The sequence below is a fragment of the Heterodontus francisci genome, chromosome 7 (assembly GCF_036365525.1).
Source record: "Heterodontus francisci isolate sHetFra1 chromosome 7, sHetFra1.hap1, whole genome shotgun sequence".
NCBI classification, from domain to species: domain Eukaryota; kingdom Metazoa; phylum Chordata; class Chondrichthyes; order Heterodontiformes; family Heterodontidae; genus Heterodontus; species Heterodontus francisci.
Window position 1 is genome coordinate 79,819,875 of NC_090377.1, and position 20,805 is coordinate 79,840,679.

General features: G+C 39.3%; 1 protein-coding gene across 4 annotated transcripts; it reads left to right on the top strand.

Annotated features, from left to right (window-relative positions):
• The first annotated feature begins 125 nt into the window (after positions 1-125).
• On the top strand, positions 126-19,743 carry plekha3 (pleckstrin homology domain containing, family A (phosphoinositide binding specific) member 3). 4 transcript variants are annotated; one of them, XR_010975381.1, is made up of 9 exons: positions 126-426; positions 7,279-7,395; positions 7,767-7,922; positions 9,212-9,348; positions 10,248-10,418; positions 10,599-10,642; positions 11,146-11,273; positions 14,759-14,986; positions 15,102-19,743. XR_010975381.1 is itself a non-coding variant. In XM_068035517.1 (8 exons), the coding sequence occupies exons 1-8, from the start codon at positions 387-389 to the stop codon at positions 14,896-14,898; spliced, it is 933 nt and encodes a 310-aa protein (XP_067891618.1). In that variant the 5' UTR covers positions 126-386; the 3' UTR covers positions 14,899-19,743. The 4 variants fall into 4 exon arrangements, 3 of the variants coding, with proteins under 3 accessions (XP_067891618.1, XP_067891619.1, XP_067891620.1); XM_068035517.1 differs by having other exon boundaries at positions 14,759-19,743; XM_068035518.1 differs by having other exon boundaries at positions 11,149-11,273; positions 14,759-19,743.
• Positions 19,744-20,805: the final 1,062 nt, after the last annotated feature.

A 20,805-nucleotide genomic window follows, 5' to 3' on the forward strand; every position in this document is an offset into this window, starting at 1 on the left:
CGCGAGGAAATCCCGTCCCACAGGCAGATGATTTCAGAGCCCCACGTTTACAGGCTATTCTGCGGCTGCGCCGGCGCTGCAGTTTCTGATTGGTGCTTTAGGAAGTCTGTCTGTGCTGTTGTTGGGACAGATGCTTCCGGTGCGGAGGTGGGAGGTCAGAGCTGCCGGGTCCGGAGAGGGTGGGTGGTTGTTTGTCTGTCGGGATGGTACCGAGCGAGGGATTTGTGTCTGAGGTCGGGGCTATAGGCGCGCCGAGGCCAACGCAGCAATGAGAGCGAGTGTGTGGGCCGGGCTGGGCCACTCGGTGTTTGCAGCGGGCGCGGCCTGAATGTGGGATGCTCGGGACGATCTGATGCAGAAGTGACGCGGAATCGGAAGATGTGAAAATGGAAGGAATCCTGTACAAGTGGACTAATTACTTGACGGGTGAGCGGAGCTGGGCCGCACCGGGCCGGGGTTCGCCTGCTGTCCTGGGGTTGGGCAGCTGCCGCTCTTTAGTGGCTCCTTCTCGTTTAATGTTTCTCCTTAGCTGAGAGTTCAGATATTTTCCAGTAGACATGTCCGTGTGTATAAATGTAGCCGGTTTGTTGTTGTTAGAAATTTACAGCTTCGTGTGCCGATCGGTTCAATAATAAATCGAATTTTACAACACAGAACCATTCGGCCCAACCGGTCCAGGCGCACGGGCCTCTTTCCACCCTAACCCAACTCATCCTGTCAACCCAGTCTATTCCTTTCTGCCTCACGTGCTCATCTGGATTCCCCCTTAAATACCTCTATACTATTCGTCTCAACAATTCCATGTGGTGGCAATGATACTCCGTCCATGAGCCACGATCAAAAGCAAAATACTGCGGATGCTGGAAATCTGAAATAAAAACAGAAAATGTTGGAAAAACTCAGCAGGTCTGGCTGCATCTGAGGAGAGAGAAATGGAATTAACATTTCAGGTCGGTGACCTTTCATCAGAACTGGGAAAAGTTAGAAATGTAATAGATTTTAAGCAGCTGAAAGGGGGGAGGGAAAAAGAACAAAAGGGAAGGTCTGTGGTTGGGTGGAAGACAGGAAAGATTAAATGACAAGCGTTGGTGCAACAAGGCCAAAGGGGGTAATGGAACAAGTAAAGAAACAAAAGATGTGTCTAGAGGAGATGTGAATAGCGGACTGATGAACTGTTGCTCTCTGAAAGCAAAAAGAAGAGAAAAATGAGAGTAAAAACAAAACCTGCAAAGAAAAAGGATGCAAAATGGGGGCAGGTGTTACGGTCTGAAATTGTTGAACTCAGTGTTGAGTCCAGAAGGCTGTAAAGTGCCTAATTGAAAGATAAGTTGCTCTTCCTCAAGCTTGTGTTGAGCTTTATTGAAACACTGCAAGAGGCCGAGGACAAGTACTCCGGCTGAGAACGAGGAGGAGAATTAAAATGACAGGCAACCAGAAGCTCAGGGTCATGTTTGAGGGCTGAATGGAGATGTTGTGCAAAGCAGTCACCCAATCTACATTTGGTCTCCCCAGTGTAGAACAAACCACATTGTGAGCAGTGAGCTCTCAGAAGGTCATTAGTCTGTGGAGTTCTCTTCCCCAGAGAGGGGTGGAGACAAGTCATTGAATATTTTTAAGGCTGAGTTAGGTAGATTCCTGATTGACGGAGAGTCAAAGGGTATGGGGGTAGACAAGGAAGAAGAGTTGAGGCTACAATCAGATTGGCCATGATCTGATCAAATGGTGTAGCAGGCATGAGGGGCCGAATGGCCTACTCCTAATTTGTGTATGTTCATATGAATACGGTATACTAAATTGAAAGACGTATAATTAAATTGCTGTTTCACCTGGAAGGAGTGTTTGAGGCCGAGGAGGTGAAAGTGCAGGTGTTGCATGGAAAGGTGCTGTGGGATGGGGAGGTGTGGTTAGGGCTGATTGAGGAGCAGACCAGGTTTTCACGCTGGGAGCGGCCTCTTCAGAAGGCTGAAAGGGGAGTCGAGTGGAAGATGTGGTTAGTGGTGGCAATATGCTGGAGGTTGCGGAGGGTGATCCATTGAATATGGAGGTTAGTGGGGTGAAAGGTGAGGACAAAGGAGGCGGGTAATTATTGGTTGAGGAAAAAGGAAGGCATATCGGAAGCACTGTATGGAAGGTTGCATCTTCAGAACAGATGTGATGGAGACAGAGAAGTTGAGAATGGAATGCAGTCCTTACAGAAAACAGGGTGTGATGAAGTGTAATTGAGGTAGCTGTGGGAGTCATGGGCATATAGTGAATTATTTGTTGATAGCCGATCTCCAGAAATGGAGTCAGCGAAGTCGAGGAAGGGAAGAGTTGGAAATGGACCGTGAAGTTAAGAGAAGGGCGGAAATTGGAAACAAAGTTGATGAAATTTTCCAGTTCAGTGTGAGAGCCAGAAATGGCGCAGGTACAGTCATTAATGTACTGGAAAAAGAGGTGAGGGAGGGGGCCTGAGTAGGACTGGAACATGGCGTGTTTCACGTATTCCACAAAAAGGCAGGCATAGCTAGGACCCATGTGGGTACCCATAGCAACGCGTTTTATTTGGAGGAAGTGAGTGGATTGAAGGAGTTGTTCAATTTGAGAACAAGTTTAGTCAAGTGGAGGAGCATGGTAGTGGATGGGAACTGGTTGGGCCTTCATTGAAGGAAGAAGTGGAGAGCCCACAGACCATTCCTGTTGTGGGTTTGGAAGTGTGGACAAATTGGACATCCATGGTGAAGAGGAGATGGTTGGGCCAAGAAATTGGAAACTCTTTAAAAGTGATGGAGGGTATTAGAAGAATTTCAGATGTAGGTGGGAATAAAGGCCTGCTACCCGACCCGAACCCGACAGGACCCGACGACGTGTTGGGGTCGGGTCAGGTCGCACCTCCGGGTCCGGTATTCGGGCTCGGGCGGATCGGACACGCTGTATCACCACCTCAGGTAAGTGACTTTAATGTTAATTTACTTTTTGGACTTTAAAGATAGTTTTGCTACAATTATTTTAAGGTTGCGCAGGTAAGGAACAAAGTGAAAGATGGAAGGTGAGTTAACTGATGGTCGGGTCGGGCGGGGGTAAAAATGGAAGGACTCAGGTCGGGCTCGGGGTCGGATGGGGTTCGTCGGGCTCGGTTCGGGTCTCATTTGCCGACCTGAGCAGGCCTTTAGGTGGGAAGACACTAGACAAGGGGAAGAAAAATAGAGTAGAGATTGGATGAAATCCGTTCTGTGGGGCAGGAACAGGCTGAAATGATGGGTCTACCAGGGCAATCCTGTTTGTGGATCTTGGGAAGGAGATAGAATTGGGTTTGTTCGGTTTTGGGGAACTGAGGTGGGATGCGTTGGAGGGACCCTGTGCTTCCCATTGCCTGTCTTTTTAATTCTCTGCCTTGCTCTCAAGCTGATTTCTCTGTCCTCAGCCTACTGCTGTCTTCCAATAAAGCTCAACACAAGCTTGAGGAGCAGCAATTCATTTTTGGCTTAGGCACTGTACAGCCTTCCGGACTTAACACTGAGTTCAACAATTTCAGATCATAACCTCTGCCCCCATTTTGTTTCCTTTTTCTTTGCAAGTTTTGGCTTTACTCGTTTTTCTCATGCTTTTGCTTTCTGACAGCAGCTGTTTATCATTCTGCCATTCACGCATCCTCTAGACACATCTTTTGTTTCTTTTTACTTGTTCTATTACCACTGTCCTTTGGCCTTGCTCCCCATCGCTTGTGTCACTTAATCTGTCCCGTCTTCCACCTTATCACAGACCTTCCAGTTGGTTCTTTTCCCCCCCCCTGCCCCCGCCGTTCAGTTGCTTAAAACTTATTACATTTCTAACTTCTCCCAGTTCTGATTAAAGGTCATTGACCGGAAAGGTTAACTGTTTCTCTCTCCACAAATGCTGCCTGACCTGCTGAGTATTTCCAGCATTTCTGTTTTTATTCCATGAGCCACTAGTTTCTCTTACCATTTTACTAGCAGTCCAGGATAACCTGACAAATGTGGTATCTGGACCTGAAACGTTAACTCTATTTCTCTCTCCACAAATGCTGCCAGACCAGCACTTTGTTTTTATTTCATATTTCGAGCATCCGCAGTATTTTGCTTTTATTATATGACTAAATCTGGTGGCGTACTTCTCCAAGAGTTTCCAGTCCTTTTTTAATTGCATCGGTCGTGCCAATTCTTTTTTCGGTTCGTTTGAATCCTTGCATTTGAGGGGAAGGAACCCAATGTGCTTTTGGGAGCTGAAAAATGATGTAAATCTATAATAAATCCTAAAGTAGATATTGAAAACTTCAATTTAAAATCTAAATGCATTCTATAGATTTTATGAACTATTGTATTTGGCCAGATTTTCCATCTAAGACATTGCTTATCCTTGCTTGAATAATAGTAAATTGCAGAATACAATTGCAGAATATTGCAGTTGGGCGAGTTTTTTTTTCTGAGCTGAATGGTTTCCCTATTTAGCTTTGATATTACCTCAGTCTAGCTAGTGGCTGGTTGAACAGTGTTTGAGAATGTTGGCGCTTCACTTTTTGGATATGGATTTGGTGCTTTGGAGGGTTACACCAGATGTCATTCGTGATTCAGTTGGTTGCTGCTAAGTCAGGAGGTTGTAGGTTTAAACCTCGCTCCAGAAACTAGAACTCAAAAATCTAGACTGGGACACCCGTGCAGTACTGAGGGAATGCTGCACTTTTGGAAGTGTCATCTTTTGTATGAGATGTCAAAACAAAGATCCTTCTGCCCTGTCAGGTGAATGTAAAAGATCCCATAGCATAATTTTAAATAAGAGCCAGGGGAGTTATCTGGCCAATATTTATCCCGTATTAAACTCGCCCAACTGCAATATTCTGCAATTGTATTCTGCAATTTACTATTATTCAAGCAAGGATAAGCAATGTCTTGGATGGAAAATCTGGCCAAATACAATAGTTCATAAAATCTATAGAATGCATTTAGAATTTTAAATTGAAGTTTTCAATATCTACTTTAGGATTTATTATAGATTTACATCATTTTTCAGCTCCCAAAAGCACATGCTGATTGTGGGAGCTTGCTATGTGCAAATTGGTTGCCACATTTCCTACATTATAACAGTGATTACACTTCAAAAGTACTTCATTAATTGTAAAGTCCTTAATTGGCTCGAAAGCACATCGAGACATCTTGAGATAGTGAAAGGTGCTATACAAATGCATGCCTTTCTTTTATCTTTGAAAGGGAATCTGAGTTTGGGATGAATGCAGCCTAAGACTCCCTCTAATTTTTTATTTTGCCACCAACTTAGCACAGGTGCCATAACAAAAATGCCCTTAAGTTGTCTGAATATCTTTGGGCTAGTTTAGAGAGTTCAAAGTCATACCAGACCTGGAGTTGCACATTTACTGACAATATTTAGCAGGAGAAAATACAACTTTGTTGAGGACAAGCTCCACCAAGAAAGCAATTGTTGAATTCAATGTACTGTTATTATTCCCAAACAACATGGTGACGGGATAAAAAAACAGAAAATGCTGGAAATACTCAGCGGGTAAGGGAGCATCTATGGAGAGAGGAGCAGAGTTAACGTTTCAGGTCTGTGACTTTTCATCACTTACCAGCACTTTCTGTTTTTATTTCAGATTTCCAGCATCTGCTGTAGTATGCTTTATTATGGTGACAAAGGAAATTGGTATTGGTTTGTGAAGGAAATTGGCAACAGTACTTTCCTTTTGCTTGATACCATCATGTAGTTGCAGATATTATGGAGATGTGCACATTTAAAACAAAAATCTGTTCATGGGATGTTGGGCAACTCCAGCAAGACTGCATATAATCCTCAAACCTTGTTGCCATGAGAGTCTACACTGCCACCAATGCAGTACTGAGGGATGCTGCATTATTGGCAGTGCTACCTTTAATATGAGATGTAAAACCAAAGCCACGTGGATTAGAAGATCCCATTATACTATTGGAAGAAGAGCAGTGGATTTCTACCAGTATCCACGCCAACATTTAATCCCTCAATCTGCACCTCTCTGAACAGATTAACTGGCCAGTTATCTGTGTGTGTGTGTGACCTCATAGTATACAAATTGACAGCCTAAGTTCCCTTTTTTAAAAAAAAAAGGAATGGTTACAATTCAAAAGTAGCTCATTGGCTGTGAAGCACTTTAGGACCTCCTGAAGTTGTGAAAGTTGCTATACAGATGCCAATACATTTTTCCGTTAATACAATATGAGTTAATGCGTACTTTTTTCTATTTTGTAAAATTATTTTCTCCTTAACTCAACTGCATATTACATTCTAATCTTGAACAAGATGGTGGGCAAGGATGCTGCTACTAACCCACTGACAACAGTATTCTTGAGGTACCACCAGTTGAGTTTTTCTCTTGTGTTGTTTTACCAAACTAGACCACTTTGCTTGCACCAAAATGACCTCTGAACTTACTGTCATCATAAATATATTTTTTAAAATGAACTAAGTAGGGTGAGGTATGATTGTGCTGGGAATGGAACACTTTTCTGTTGATTTTAGTATCACTACTCCCAGGTCAGCGTGTAGCACAGTTAGTTCCAAATTAGTTTATTTTCCAACTAACCCTGGCTTGAAATGTGCATGTGTAGCATTTCCATTTAGGTGTTTAGTGCTGTGTGCCTAGGAACTGGGTTCAGCCTGCCCAACATATTTCACGTAAGACCCTTACAACTGGTAGAAGAAAACATTTAATTCACATTTTGAGCTAGGTCCCAGGGCATTGTGTTAACCCTTTGCAGCACTTACCTTTTTTAAAATTCTTTTGTGGCATGTGGGCCTTGCTGGCTAGGCCAGCGTTTATTACCCATCCCTAATTGCTCTTGAACTGAGTGGCTTGCTAGGCCATTTCAGAGGACATTTAAGAGTCAACCACATTGCTGTGGGTCTGGAGTCACATGTAGGCCGGACCAGGTAGATTTCCTTCCTTAAAGGATATATTTCACCATCTGCCGTGGCTCTGGATTACTAGTTCAGTGACATTGCCACTATGCCACTGCCTTCCCAGCAAATCTTTCATTACTTCATGCCCTTCTACTCCAGGATGTAGCCCACATGTACATCAATGACAGTTAATGTTTACTTTTTTTCTTTTAGTTGTGCCGTACAAAATTGGGATCAAAGTAGCCTTTTTCCATCTATTCCAAAGAAGCCAAAAATAATTGGCAGGATTAGTTCCAAGTGAACTGAAGGTTAACTGGTTCATGTTCTGTGAACTTTGATGCTTCAAAAAATTGGTTATAACCAAGCCTTCCAATTGCTCTTTCTCTCTCCTAGGTTGGCAGCCTCGTTGGTTCATACTGGATAATGGCATACTTTCCTATTATGATTCTCAGGATGACGTTAACAAAGGCAGCAAAGGAAGTATCAAAATGGCTGTCTGTGAAATTAAAGGTAAGGAATAAACTGTTTTCTCAAGTCAAAAGATCATAAAGAAGTTTATCATATACTTTTCATAATCTGTGTGGTGTAATACTTGTCAGAAATCTTCAATTTAGAGTTCCTTAAATTCTGCATTTTAGAATTTAGGGTAGATGTCCTAAACATTGGTTTCACTCACACTTGCTGAAGGTTAACTTTCGGAAGATCAAAAACTGATCATTTATCAGATACATTTTGTGTGAATTTTCTGTATATTGCTAACCTTTTCATGGAAATTAGACTTCTGATAGTTTTTAATTATAACTTTCCCCAAAATTATATTAAGTATTTAGTACTTGGTATACCACTGGAGCATTTCATAGTTTGTTTTTCTTTAAAACCAGTACATCCAACAGAGAACACACGAATGGAGCTGATTATTCCTGGAGAGCAGCATTTCTATGTGAAATCAGTCAATGCTGCTGAAAGGCAGAGATGGTTGGTGGCACTAGGAAGTTCAAAAGCATGTCTGACAGATACCAGGACTAAAAAGGAAAAAGGTAACATCAAATGCAAACAGAAATTGCAATATAAATGAAGGAAATTATAAGCTATCTGTTTTAACTTTGTTTTCCTGATAAACTGTTGTGCAAATAATTGAATTTTCCCAGTCACCATTACACTACTTATTGTGCCCATTGTATTGTTGTTTTTAAACTTTTTTTTTAAGAGAATGTAACTAGATTTTGGAGCCATTTGGAGATGTTTATATGAAAATGTTGTCCAAAGTCAACAAATTATTGACTGTGTCCACTAAGCCTCCACTGATCAGGAAAATAAATGTAACAATTATCACCTTGTAGATGTATGTCAAAATGTTTTAATTGCACTCTAAGTGCTGGATTTGATTAGCGGGCTGCGATCTGTGGTGGCGTGCAGTGAGAGCAGGGGCCTTCCGATATGGAGGCACCATCGCACAGTACCTGCGATATTACGTGCGGGGCTGATTTTATATAGAGTGGGCAGGGCGCCATTTTTAAAAGGCTTCAAGCTTTGACAGCTGATGTAAAATTTTAAAAACTGTAAATTTCAATAAAAACATTAAATTGAACATAAAAGTACTACTTCCACCCCCCCCCCCCCGACAATGATGAAACAATAAATTTATTTCCCTCTCCCCACCCCACCCACCGAAATATAATTTTTGACAGTCCCAACCTTTCAACCCCAAACTTTGCACTCTTTGCCCTTCAACCCCTTCCCACAACCAATAAAAAATGTTTTCCTTGCTCCTCCATCCCTCCCGCCCTGGAAATTTTATTCCTCCCCCCTAGATTCTCGCCTCGGAACTTCGGATGGAGTTCCGAAGGCTCATGAGGTACGAACGGCGGCTGTAAAATCTGTGTGGGACGGCCGCTGCCAGCAAGTAAATGCATTTACTTATAATTTAGGTTGATTTGAATATGTAGATGAAGACCCTGCCACCAAGCTGTGGGGGGGTGGGGGCTGCACTGAGGTCCCCTTGCCACCGGTAATATGCGGCGGACCGTTCCTAACATCGGGCGTTGAGGTGGGATTCTCCCCACAGAATTTTACAGCCCCCCCCAGTGTCGAGGGGCTTGTAAAATTCAGCCCTAAGTTACTGAAATGCAGTTTTTTTGTAAATTCCACTAAGTTGCAAAATAAAAGTTTATTTGGAGAACCTGATGTTGGCCTTGCACTGACTTTCCTCATCAGTCCATTTAATTGGTGCATTCTACTCTTACTGAACAAACTGGCACGTGTAAATGTGACAAATTAATCCTTTGGTTCATATCTGTAAATTGTGCACTTTATTTGAATTCTCCAGAAATCAGTGAAACCAATGAGTCTCTCAAAACTAAGATGTCAGAACTTCGGTTGTACTGTGACTTATTGATGCAGCAAGTTCATACGATACAAGAGTCTGTCAAACAAGACCAGCCAAGTTTGTCATCCACTGCCGAGGTATGATATCATGTGTCAGAATATATGCTGGTAAATAGTTTAGTTTTGGTAGATATGTAATTATATTTCCTACTCTAGGGGATAGCCAGTGGAATGTTGGGACTCTAACTAGAAGGTCCTGAATACAAATTCTAAACTTCGTAGTCAGTCCATCTTACTTTCTCTTGATGAACAAGTTTTTATTTTGCTATGTCTAGGCCATACTACTAAGTCATAGAAGTTACAGTATGGAAAGTGGCCTTTCACCCCAAAAGGTTCACAGTGCTCATCCTTTAACCGAGAAAATAGTTCTATTCGCATTTACGCAACCTGTTCTCATATCCTTACATCCACCCTTCAGATGTAATCTTGAATGTTGACAGTTTTTGCAATAATTTCTGTCTCTGGAAGTGAACTCTGTAGCCTCACTATTTGTGTGAGCATTATTCAAAAGAGCAGATAGCTGTCTTTACTTTGTGATTGGATTATTTTAAAATAAGTGATTATCGATATTTCTGCTACAACTTTGTGAATTAATGGACAGTTGTCCAGCGAAGTCTCTCAAGTGAACAGAGATTGAGTTTTTATTAAGATAGTATATATTGGGTAAAGTGCTGCTCCATATTTTGTAACTTGCTCACAAAAAAAAGTGTTGCGTGGAACCTGTAAATTGCGTAAAGCTATGGTGCTTTTAGGTTCTGCTGTAGTTTAGTATTTGGCTAACTACAGATACATAACGGCATCCTCTTTTCTCTCCTGTATCACCTTCACCTGTACAGATGGTTCGGGTATGGTACTATAAAAGAACAAAAAATATATATTTACTAATGCTTCTGCATTTTGTCCACTGTTGTGCAGTCTACCTTTAAAGCGTGTTGTAAAATGTATATATTTAAATAACATTTTTGTTTGTTTCTTAGAACATGAATGAAGCGTCATCCTTGCTCAGTGCCACTTGCAATACCTTCATTACAACTCTTGAAGAGTGTATGAAAATAGCCAATGCCAAGTTTAAGCCAGAAATATTCCAGTTTTCTCTCACTGATCCTCTTGTCTCTCCTGTATCACCTTCACCTGTACAGATGGTTCGGGTATGGTACTATAAAAGAACAAAAAATATATATTTACTAATGCTTCTGCATTTTGACTACTGTTGTTTCTTGTAAAATTTTATTGTCCTTTTTGTGACTTGCACTTGATACAAATTGAGCTGTATTGCAAGCCTAATTTAGATGATTTTCAAGTTGGTAACTTTTTTTTCAATATTGCAGATGAAACGATCCATTAGTCATCCTGGTACCATTCATTATGATGGGTAAGGGAAAGGAATTCCATTATTGGTTATAGATGCAAATTATATTTGAGCACTGGCAATTATGATAATCATTGTATAATCATAAAACCTTTTGAACTACAGTATTTTCTAGCCCAGTATTTCTGTTAGTATTGTCATTGGTCCAATATAAATATGGTTGCTGTAGAATGTGTTGATAGTCAACATTTGCAGTCATGATACAGTTCTTAATTCCTCAGTGTGACTGCACACCTACATACAGCTGGCCATTGCCGGCACAAAAACTGGTCATCATTGACTTGAATGTATGCAAGAAAGGAAAAGGATATCAACAATGATGATTTATTTCTAGATTCTAATGATAAAACATTCTATTTTACTGTAGTTGTGTGTTTGGGTTTTATGCTATTGTGGTTGTCAGTGCACCACCTTTTAGTACTTTGCAGCTTGATTTATCTATTTTATACACACGGTGATTTCATTCCTGAACACCTTTTTATGTTGAAATGAAATTTTGTCTTCAGCAGGAAACTGAACACTAATCACCAAAAGGAAACAATTATTGTGACATCACATGCTGAAGAACACAGGAAGATATGGATGTATTCAGATGCTGAACCATACAGCGATAGCACTCTGGAACATGCAGAAAGTAAGCATGGAGAAATCATGCATGTGGTTCTTTGAATAATTAATAATCTTGGAATAAAATTTGCAAGCTTTTCTTGCTCAATTAACACTCAAAATGTATTTGTTACTTATTTAAACTTTGATATAACATTTGAAAGTTTTGATTTATTAATTTACTTTCAATGTGGAAAAATTCCATGGCAGTTATAAGAAGCAGAGCATTGTAGGATAGAAGGAGGAAATGTGCTCAAACATGGCGACACAGTAGCGCAGTGGTTAGCACCGCAGCCTCTCAGCTCCAGGGACCCAGGTTCAATTCTGGGTACTGCCTTTGCGGAGTTTGCAAGTTCTCCCTATGACCGCGTGGGTTTTTGCCGGGTGCTCCGGTTTCCTCCCACCGCCAAAGACTTGCAGGTGATAGGTAAATTGGCCATTGTAAACTGCCCCTAGTGTAGGTAGGTGGTAGGGAATATGGGATTACTGTTGGTTTAGTATAAATGGGTGGTTCTTGGTCGCCACAGACTCGGTGGGCCGAAGGGCCTGTTTCAGTGCTGTATCTCTAAATAAAAAAAAATAAAAATGGCTACCATTTTATTATTGGGTATTTCTGACTTTTTGTCTTGTAACAAAAGTAGATTTTGCTAAGTATATCTGTGCAGCTTGAGCAACCGTGATTTAAAAAAAAAAGACAATTAGCTATAGCGAAAAAAAGGAGCAATTGTGAAACTTAAAATAGATTGTTGAGAAATAGTGTGGCCAGTATATGGGCTAATAACTGTTTAATTCGCCAGGAAATTGCAAATGGTGTAGAATATCACCATTGCAATCCATTTCAGTTTCTTTGACTAATGTAAACAAAGTGCTGTCTTCTGCAGTTGTATAATCTGACAGTAGAGCATGTCCTTTTAATATTTGCAATCTAACATCAATTACTTATTCAAAAATGTCTGTGACTGTGGTGCGTTATCAAGCCTGTCCGCAGCCTTTGACAGGGTTGATCATGCCATCCGCCTCCAACATCATTTCTCCATTATCTAGCCCAGTGGAATTGCTCTTGTTTGGTTCCACTCTTATCTATCTGATTGTAAATAGAGCATATCCAGCAATGGCTTCTTTTCCCATTACTGTACCGTTAAAACTTGGGTTCTTGACCTTTCTCTTTCTCCATATGCTGCCACTTACTGACGACATCTGCTGATGCGAGGTCAGCTTCCACTTGTATGCTGATGACATCCAACTTTACTACTAGACTGCTTGTCCAATATCCAGTCTTTGAATAACCACTATTTTCTCCAATTAAACATTAGGAACACTGAAGCCATTTTCTTCAGCTCTTGCCACAAACTCCATAACTTTACCATTGATTCCAGTTCCTGCCTGGCAATGTCTCAGGCTGAAGCAGACTATTTATAGTCTCTGTGTCCTTTTCAACCATGAGCTGAGCTTCCAACCACACAGCCCACCAACTTTCACCTCCATCATAGCACCTCCCTCTGCATCAGCTATTTAGTTTCTGAAACCTTCATCCATACTTTAGTCAACTCCAGATTCGTCTATTCCAATGGTCTCCTGGCTGGCCCCTCATTCTTCACCCCCTTAAAACTTCAGCTCATCCAACATTCTGCAGCTTGTTTCCTATTTCACATGTCCATCACCCTATACTTGCTGAACTACATTGGCGCTCAGCCCACCAATGCCTTGATTTTCTTTTTATTAAGTGGCGCAGTGGTTAGCACCGCAGCCTCACAGCTCCAGCGACCCGGGTTCAATTCTGGGTACTGCCTGTGTGGAGTTTGCAAGTTCTCCCTGTGTCTGCATGGGTTTTCGCCGGGTATTCCAGTTTCCTCCCACCACCAAAAGACTTGCAGGTTGATAGGTAAATTGGCCATTATAAATTGCCCCTAGTATAGGTAGGTGGTAGGGGAATAGAGGGACAGGTGGGGATGTGGTAGGAATATGGGATTAGTGTAGGATTAGTATAAATGGGTGGTTGATGGTCGGCACAGACTCGGGCCGAAGGGCCTGTTTCTGTGCTGTATCTCTAATTAAGAAAAATTAAGAAAAATGATTAATTATCATCCTTGTGCTCAAATACCACGTATTCTCACCCCTCCCTCTGTCTGTCTCTGTATTCTCATTCACCCCTGCAACCTTCCCTTCATTCTTCATTATTTGGCCTCTTGTGCATACCCACACTTTTCCTGCCCCTCCCTCCATCTCACCCCACCATCTGTGGCCTTGGTGTCAGTTGACTAAACCCCCAGGCAATGGAATTCCTTTTACCTCCCACTTTTAGGGCCATCTTTAAACCACAGCTCTTTGACCAAACTTTTAATCATTCCTTCTAACCACTCCTTCTTTGTTTTGGTATCCATTTTTGTTTGATTACACCTCCATTGGAACATTTTTCTACGTTAAATGTATGCTGTGGAGCTCTGTGTTGTAATATTGGACTTTCGCCAGATAGCATGTCTTCGATTATTTTCTTAGTTGTTCGCAATGTCCTCTTTGTCATCACCAACTCCAACATTAAAAGCCAATTGTTCTGATTTGATGGTTTGCATTAGATGTGTAGGGAACTATATTTTTACAAACCTACTGCTAGGTTATATCATTGCATGGTTCAGTGTCTTGACAGAAATTGCATTTACTTTCACTGAATAGAAGCGTATTGCCATGAATAGAATCCATATAAACATGAACAGAGCAAATTTCATTTCACAATTTAAAAGATACTGTTGAATATGAACTCTTTTGAGCATATATAACTTTGCCCTCTGTTTCTAGAGTATAGTATTTGGAGCTGTTTTTGTTAAAAGGTGATTTGACAGATGTTTAATTTATTTAAGGATGGGACAGAGTAGAAAGCAGCAGACTGTTTCCAGTGATTGAGAAGTCTAGAATGAGGAGGCATAGGTATAAGATTGTATGTAAGAAATTTAGTAGAAAGAAAATAAGACTGTAGAATGCACTACCAGAGTTTGTGAATATCGGAGAAATCAGCTCAACATTTATGAATAGTTTTGATAAATGATTGAAAGTAAAGAGATATGGAAACAGGGCAGGTACATGGATTGTGTGTAGGTCGAACAGCAGCACTGACTAGTTGGGCTGAATGAACCATTTATGTAGTGTAGACAGTTGCTTGATGAGACTAAATGAACATAAAATGTAAGCAATGATCTAACCGTATAGATGCTATTAGCTAGACTGTTGGATGTACTTCAAAGCGTGCAGCTCTGGGTTCAAATTGCACCGGTGAGCCACTAGGCATGCAGTCAGGACCTTCACTGAAACAGTATGAGGGAAGCTGACTTGGCCCATTTGTGCTCTACAGTAAGTGCATCTTCTTGGCAATGTGCAAGGCAAAACTAAATCCAAAGTGGAGGATTTTAATGTGTGTGCACACTCTCATCTGAAGCAAGATACTTGGAAGCAAGTATCTGTGGAGGTAAAATGTGTGCACTAAACCAACATTGTAAACTATTCCTTTCAACCCTTTTACAGAGCCTGCTCAGATTTCTCATAATTCCTTACTGACTGCAAATGGTGAATTCTCTTCAGTGACCATCCCAGAAGAAAATACTGTGAACTCAAGCAACAAGTCATCTGAGACAGAGAGTCCTTTTGTTGCACTTTCAAGTTGAAAACATGTGAATTAAAATGGATTGAAAAGATGGTCACTCCGCTAATCTTGCTATGCAATTACTGCTGGCATTTGGATATTGCAACAAGGTGAAGTGATTCTGTAATTTCCCGGTTAAATGGCTTTCTCTGCACTTTATAATACTACATAAAATCAGAAAACTTGACTAGCTTATCTAACCTTATTTCTATTATATATTTTCAGCAAATTACAACATTTTCTACACTATATTGTGTAATAAATCCATTGATTATTGATGGTCTGGTCTAGAACTTCTCCATAGAGGGCATGGTGTCATTAAAAGTTAGTAGCAACAGTGAAACTTGATTGGAATAAATAAGGATGTAGCGTGTGACTGAACACAGCAGTGCTAGAGGTATGTACTTTTGTGACTGTTGCCAGGACAGGTTTGATACCAGGAATTGAATCCTTGGGGCGGTACATGTCCATTGTTTGCACTTGTCTATCCATTGGGAATGTGCATTCTGAAGGAGTTGCTGTTAAATTTTGATTTTTTTTTTAGACTTTTTAATTTTGGTGATTGTACATTTTGAATGGCATCTTTGTTATGTACATCAGTGCTGTACATTGTCTCAGGATGAGGTTTGGATTGTGCTTCACCTTTTCTAGTAGCAGCCGAATAGTACTGGTTATACCAGAACTCAAATACTTGTAGAAATAGTTTCTGGAACATAAAGTTAAAACTAATGTGTTCTGCACTATTATAAAATCTTTTGTAAAAGAGACACAAGTAAGTTCTTCCCGATTCAAAGTGTATGCAATTTAACAGAGGTGGTGAACATAGTGTATTTTATATCCAGTACAAATAGATAAATGAAAGACAGTGGAGACCCAGAAACAAAATGTAATTAGCAACAACATAAAAGTAATCTTTGTGATCATCTCTAGCTGAGGTAAATGGTAGAACTTTTCTTTTCAATTGATGTACCTATAACAGCTTATTTAACTGAGATGGAAGGTGAAGTGATATTATCCGCTTGTCAAAAGGAGTTACATTTCATAACTATTTTCCGACTCTTCCATTCCCTCAACTAGTTGTTTCCTGTCTTCAGGGATTTAACTGCTGGTGCAATAAAAAGATTTGAAAGCTCTTGCGTTTCTATATCCATCACGCCATATTTAAACAGAGAGGACTTAAATTATTTCAGAAGAGTAAAATGTAGCTCTTGCTAAAATGTTGCCGAGACTAAGTGCATTTGAATTAGAAGAAAATGTACTTTAAGAGGGTACTTTGACCAAATTTCTCCAAGAATGTTATGTTCTTAAAATAGAACATCAGCTCGTTACCAGCCAGTTAGCCAAAAAATAAAACTTTTAGTTCAAGAAACCTCTTCTATCTCAGTTACTTTAGTTGCTGTATATATGCTGATTATTTTTGTTTAATAGTGTCGTTTATTCTGCACACCTGTCTCTTCCAATATGAACAATACCATTACAAGAAGTTGGCAGGGGGGAAGAAATGAGTTTATTTTAGCAAATATGAAACAAAATAATGGTGTACATAATCTTTGTTCTGCAGATTCTACTGAAATTAAGATTGTTAGCACTCCAGTCTTTTTAGACCATATCATTCTCCTTGCCATAGCTTTAAATGATCAAACTGTTTGAAGTTCTGATGTGTGTATTTTATCTAATGATTGACAACCAGTTTGGGAAACATAATCTTATGAGCAATATATAAAAACTACATTGCAAGCATGTTCGCACTATCTGAGAGTAGTATATCCTTGATGTCATAACTCACTGTGCCAAGTATAGCACTTTAATCTCCAAAATCCAGTAGCAAAGTCCAAAAATTGCCTAAGTTTCATTAACCAACTCCAGCTTTTAAAGGTCAAGAAAGTATTATGCAAGTAAAGATGTTAGCATTTACGTATACCAGTAAATGATGGAGTTAATATTACCAATTGGTTAGATATGGTTGTAAATTGTTAACCATGCCATCATTTTGTTCTGTGTACCTTTTTCATGAATATTAAATGCTGTAAATATTAAGAGTTTGCCTGCAAAATTCTATTAAATAAGTAGAATTTTATATCAGGTAGTATCTTTGCAAAAACATCAATTTAGGTATTGAAGCTTAAAATACATGATTTCACAGCTTCGTCAATAATTCAGTAATTTTATCCAGTGAAAAGCTGAGTCTTACATCAAGATCTCTGGTTTGTGTTAAGGTAACTGGTCCCTGCTAGAGCAGCAGTAGGAACAGTACAGTTGATTTTGGTACCCTGGGTTGTAGAAGGGGAAGATTAGTCAGTATACCAATTGCTATCGGCCATACCTGTGTTCCTGTACATGCATATAAATAAATATGGGTAAAGACAGAATCAAGCTGAATCTCTTCCACTGTCCAACTCTGATTTTTCCACATTTCATAGTCAAGTGGTCTGTTAACATTGATTGTCTCAGCACTCATAAATAATGGCCAGTTGGACAAGGTATTTGATTGAACCCAGAGGTTATTAGCAAAGAGTTAAAGCTTTCAAGAAAGGAGGGAAGAGAAAGGAAGTTTCCCATTTATTTGCATCTTAAAGATGTAGCACTAAGTTTTATTAGTGACGTTTTCCACTGTTAAAATTTAGGATGGTAGAAAAATTACTACACTTTTTGAATCTTTATGCTTTTCAGTAGTATAGTTAAGTTGAACAGTTTAAAGTTCAAGTACATTAGATTTGGAGATTTAAAGATGAAGAGAACTTCAAAAGGAAAGATTTGTGTAATGCACTGTAGAGTAGGCATTTTGAAGTATTTTAATCCTAATAACTGAGTAATGCTGAGCCATTAAGATCTCAACATAGTTGATTTATAATGTTAATGTGTACAATGTTAATTTTGCTTTCAGTGAATGTAAAATAACTTCCAGGAGATGGAGGATAATATTGCCATGTCAGTGTATCCATTAGGATGTGCTGGTTTGGCATGTCTCATGGCTTCTATTGCTGACCGCTGTCTGCTATTTCTCAGTGACATTTCTTCACATAAAGAAATTAAACTTTTATGAAAATACTTTTGATCAAGTTTGAAATTTCATTTACATTGAGAAAATAACAAAGGAAAGACACATTCCCTTCAGAGGGGGATACACAATCAGGGTTGCTCTGCTTTGACATTGCTAAGTGGAGGCGATTGAATATTATAAAACTCTGGTGTACAATAATATAGATGTACTTGCTGTTGTGACAATCAATTATGCTAATTATGATCAGATTCATCTTTTAAATTTTAATAGAACTTGGAAAATAATTTTTAGGATGGTTAGTGACAAATGCTATTCTAATAATAGTGAAATTTGAGCTCTGAATGTTTATTTAAAGCTAGATGACTTATGTGGGGGAGTGAAATGTTAGTATACTGATTTGCTAGTGATCTTTTCAGTCACATTGAAAAGCCTAGTGGTGAGGTTCATATAATCTGAATACATATTTGCAATTCTCATTAACTATTGATCTCATGTTAACCATGCTCCTTTGTATAACCAGATAAAATAATTTGCTATCATTGATAGTAACAAATATTTACTATCTACAAAACAAAACATTGAATCCTGGATTATCGAACAAGCAAATCCTAGTACAATACATCTGTCAGTAAAGTCTAAATAGCCACTCTTTTCCTTATGGCACTTCTCATTTATAGATGCTGTTGACTATAATAGAGACTATTTGTCTTGGTAATTTTTTTGCCCAAACTTTCTCCAAACATCTTCCAAAACATCTGGTCATTACTATATAGAATGAATTACATTCAGGAATGACATTTTAACAGTAACCTTTTATGTCTACATGTAATTGTTTTTAAACCGTTTTGGAAATTTTCCTTCATTAACTTCTGAGTATGTACTCACCAGTGCCAAATTCAATGTGCATACTTACACTGCTAAGCCAAATTTGGCGCTACATTTTTGCGGGCTGCCGTTCTGGACTGTGGTTGTATTCAAATTTTGCATGAAATAATGAAACCATGCATAGATAAAATATTACTTAACTATACAGTAAATCAGGTCTTAAGTGCATTGAAATTCCTTTAGTTTCCATCCTGACATAAAGTGCGGGGTATTGAAGACATATTGTGTGAGGTAAGGGGATCATGTTCTCAACAAGATACTGCTGAAATTTTGAGATTTAGCAAGTCAGTATATTCAGCTGTAGCAATAACACCTATTTTAGTCTCTCAATTGTTTTCTGAAGTCTGAGAAAATACTGCATAATTATGTTTCAGATTGCCACAAAAATCTAAGTAAAGTTAGATAATATGCACCAAAACAGGAATAAATTCATTTATTGATGTTACAACCAAAAATCTATTTTATCTTTTGTTATAAGAAGGCATGTGAATATCCTACAACAAAATCCAGAACGATTTAAAAATAATTTTTACATTGAAAAATTTATCATGTTGGGTAATTATCTTTAAACACCTGCAGCTTCATTCAATGACCAACTGAGACCTGTGCCAACCAGCCAATGCTTTTAACTTTCACAAGTACTCTGAAGCTACCAGATGTAGTTGTTAAAGACAGGCTTTACTGTAGGATTGTGGTTCTTTTTAAGTCTGGATGTATGATGCATTGTTTAATTGTGATAACTTTTTTTGTTCCAATTTCTTTCAAAACCAAATCAAGTAAGTTCTGTTTGTTCAACCAATTGGACCAAAAACTACATTCTAGTTTTTTTATATAACTAAAGAAAATATAATTGGGTTATATGCATAGACACTGAGGAAATACTTTAACTTAAGTATCTTTGTATACTTCCAATAAAGTTTTAATTGTCCACAACACTGAAAACATGATCTGTATTGTAAGAATAAAAACTTTCCATTGCTACTTTGTCTAATGTTTCTTGCCTTGTTCCCTATTCAAATTCTAATTATCAGATAGAATGGACAACGATTCCTGAGACTACCGACCTTATTTACCTGTGCATAATGAGAGATAGGCAGTGATGCATCTAATTTTCTGATTACGAAAGTTATAAATATAGGTGTTTTACAAATATGGCTATTCTCAAAGTTGAAGCGTATGAATTTATTAAGTGGTGTGATAATTTCCTAACTCTAGGTGAAACCGTACAGCAAAGAATGATTCAGTGGGCGGCACAGTGGCGCAGTGGTTAGCACCGCAGCCTCACAGATCCAGGGACCTGGGTTCGATTCCGGGTACTGCCTGTGTGGAGTTTGCAAGTTCTCCCTGTGTCTGCGTGGGTTTTCTCCGGGTGCTCCGGTTTCCTCCCACAAGCCAAAAGACTTGCAGGTTGATAGGTAAATTGGCCATTATAAATTGTCACTCGTATAGGTAGGTGGTAGGGAAATATAGGGACAGGTGGGGATGTTTGGTAGGAATATGGGATTAGTGTAGGATTAGTATAAATGGGTGGTTGATGTTCGGCACAGACTCGGTGGGCCGAAGGGCCTGTTTCAGTGCTGTATCTCTAATCTAATCTAATCTATACTCAACATCCTCTTTTATACTGATTCATGTGTGACTGTAAATCACTTTCATTTTACAAAAAAAAGTTTTAATCTCAAAAGTCTAGTTCTAAATAATGTTTGTGTTAATGCTAGGTTCTCCCTTCCAGACAGCATAGAACTTGGAAAAGGACCAAATAATTAAGGATTGCATTAAAATAATAATATGCTGTCCCCTCTGAACGTGATCACTTAGGTGCACTCTGAATATTTATTCAGAACAAACATATAAGCAAGAAATGGTTAGTGCAAGGGGTCCAACAACATTCTGGAACGATAGCGACGTTTAAGAGGCATCTTGACAAATACATGAATAGGATGGGAATAGAGGGATATGGTCCCCAGAAGTGCAGAAGGTTTTAGTTTAAACAGGCATCAAGATCGGCACAGGCTTGGAGGACCGAATGGCCTGTTCCTGTGC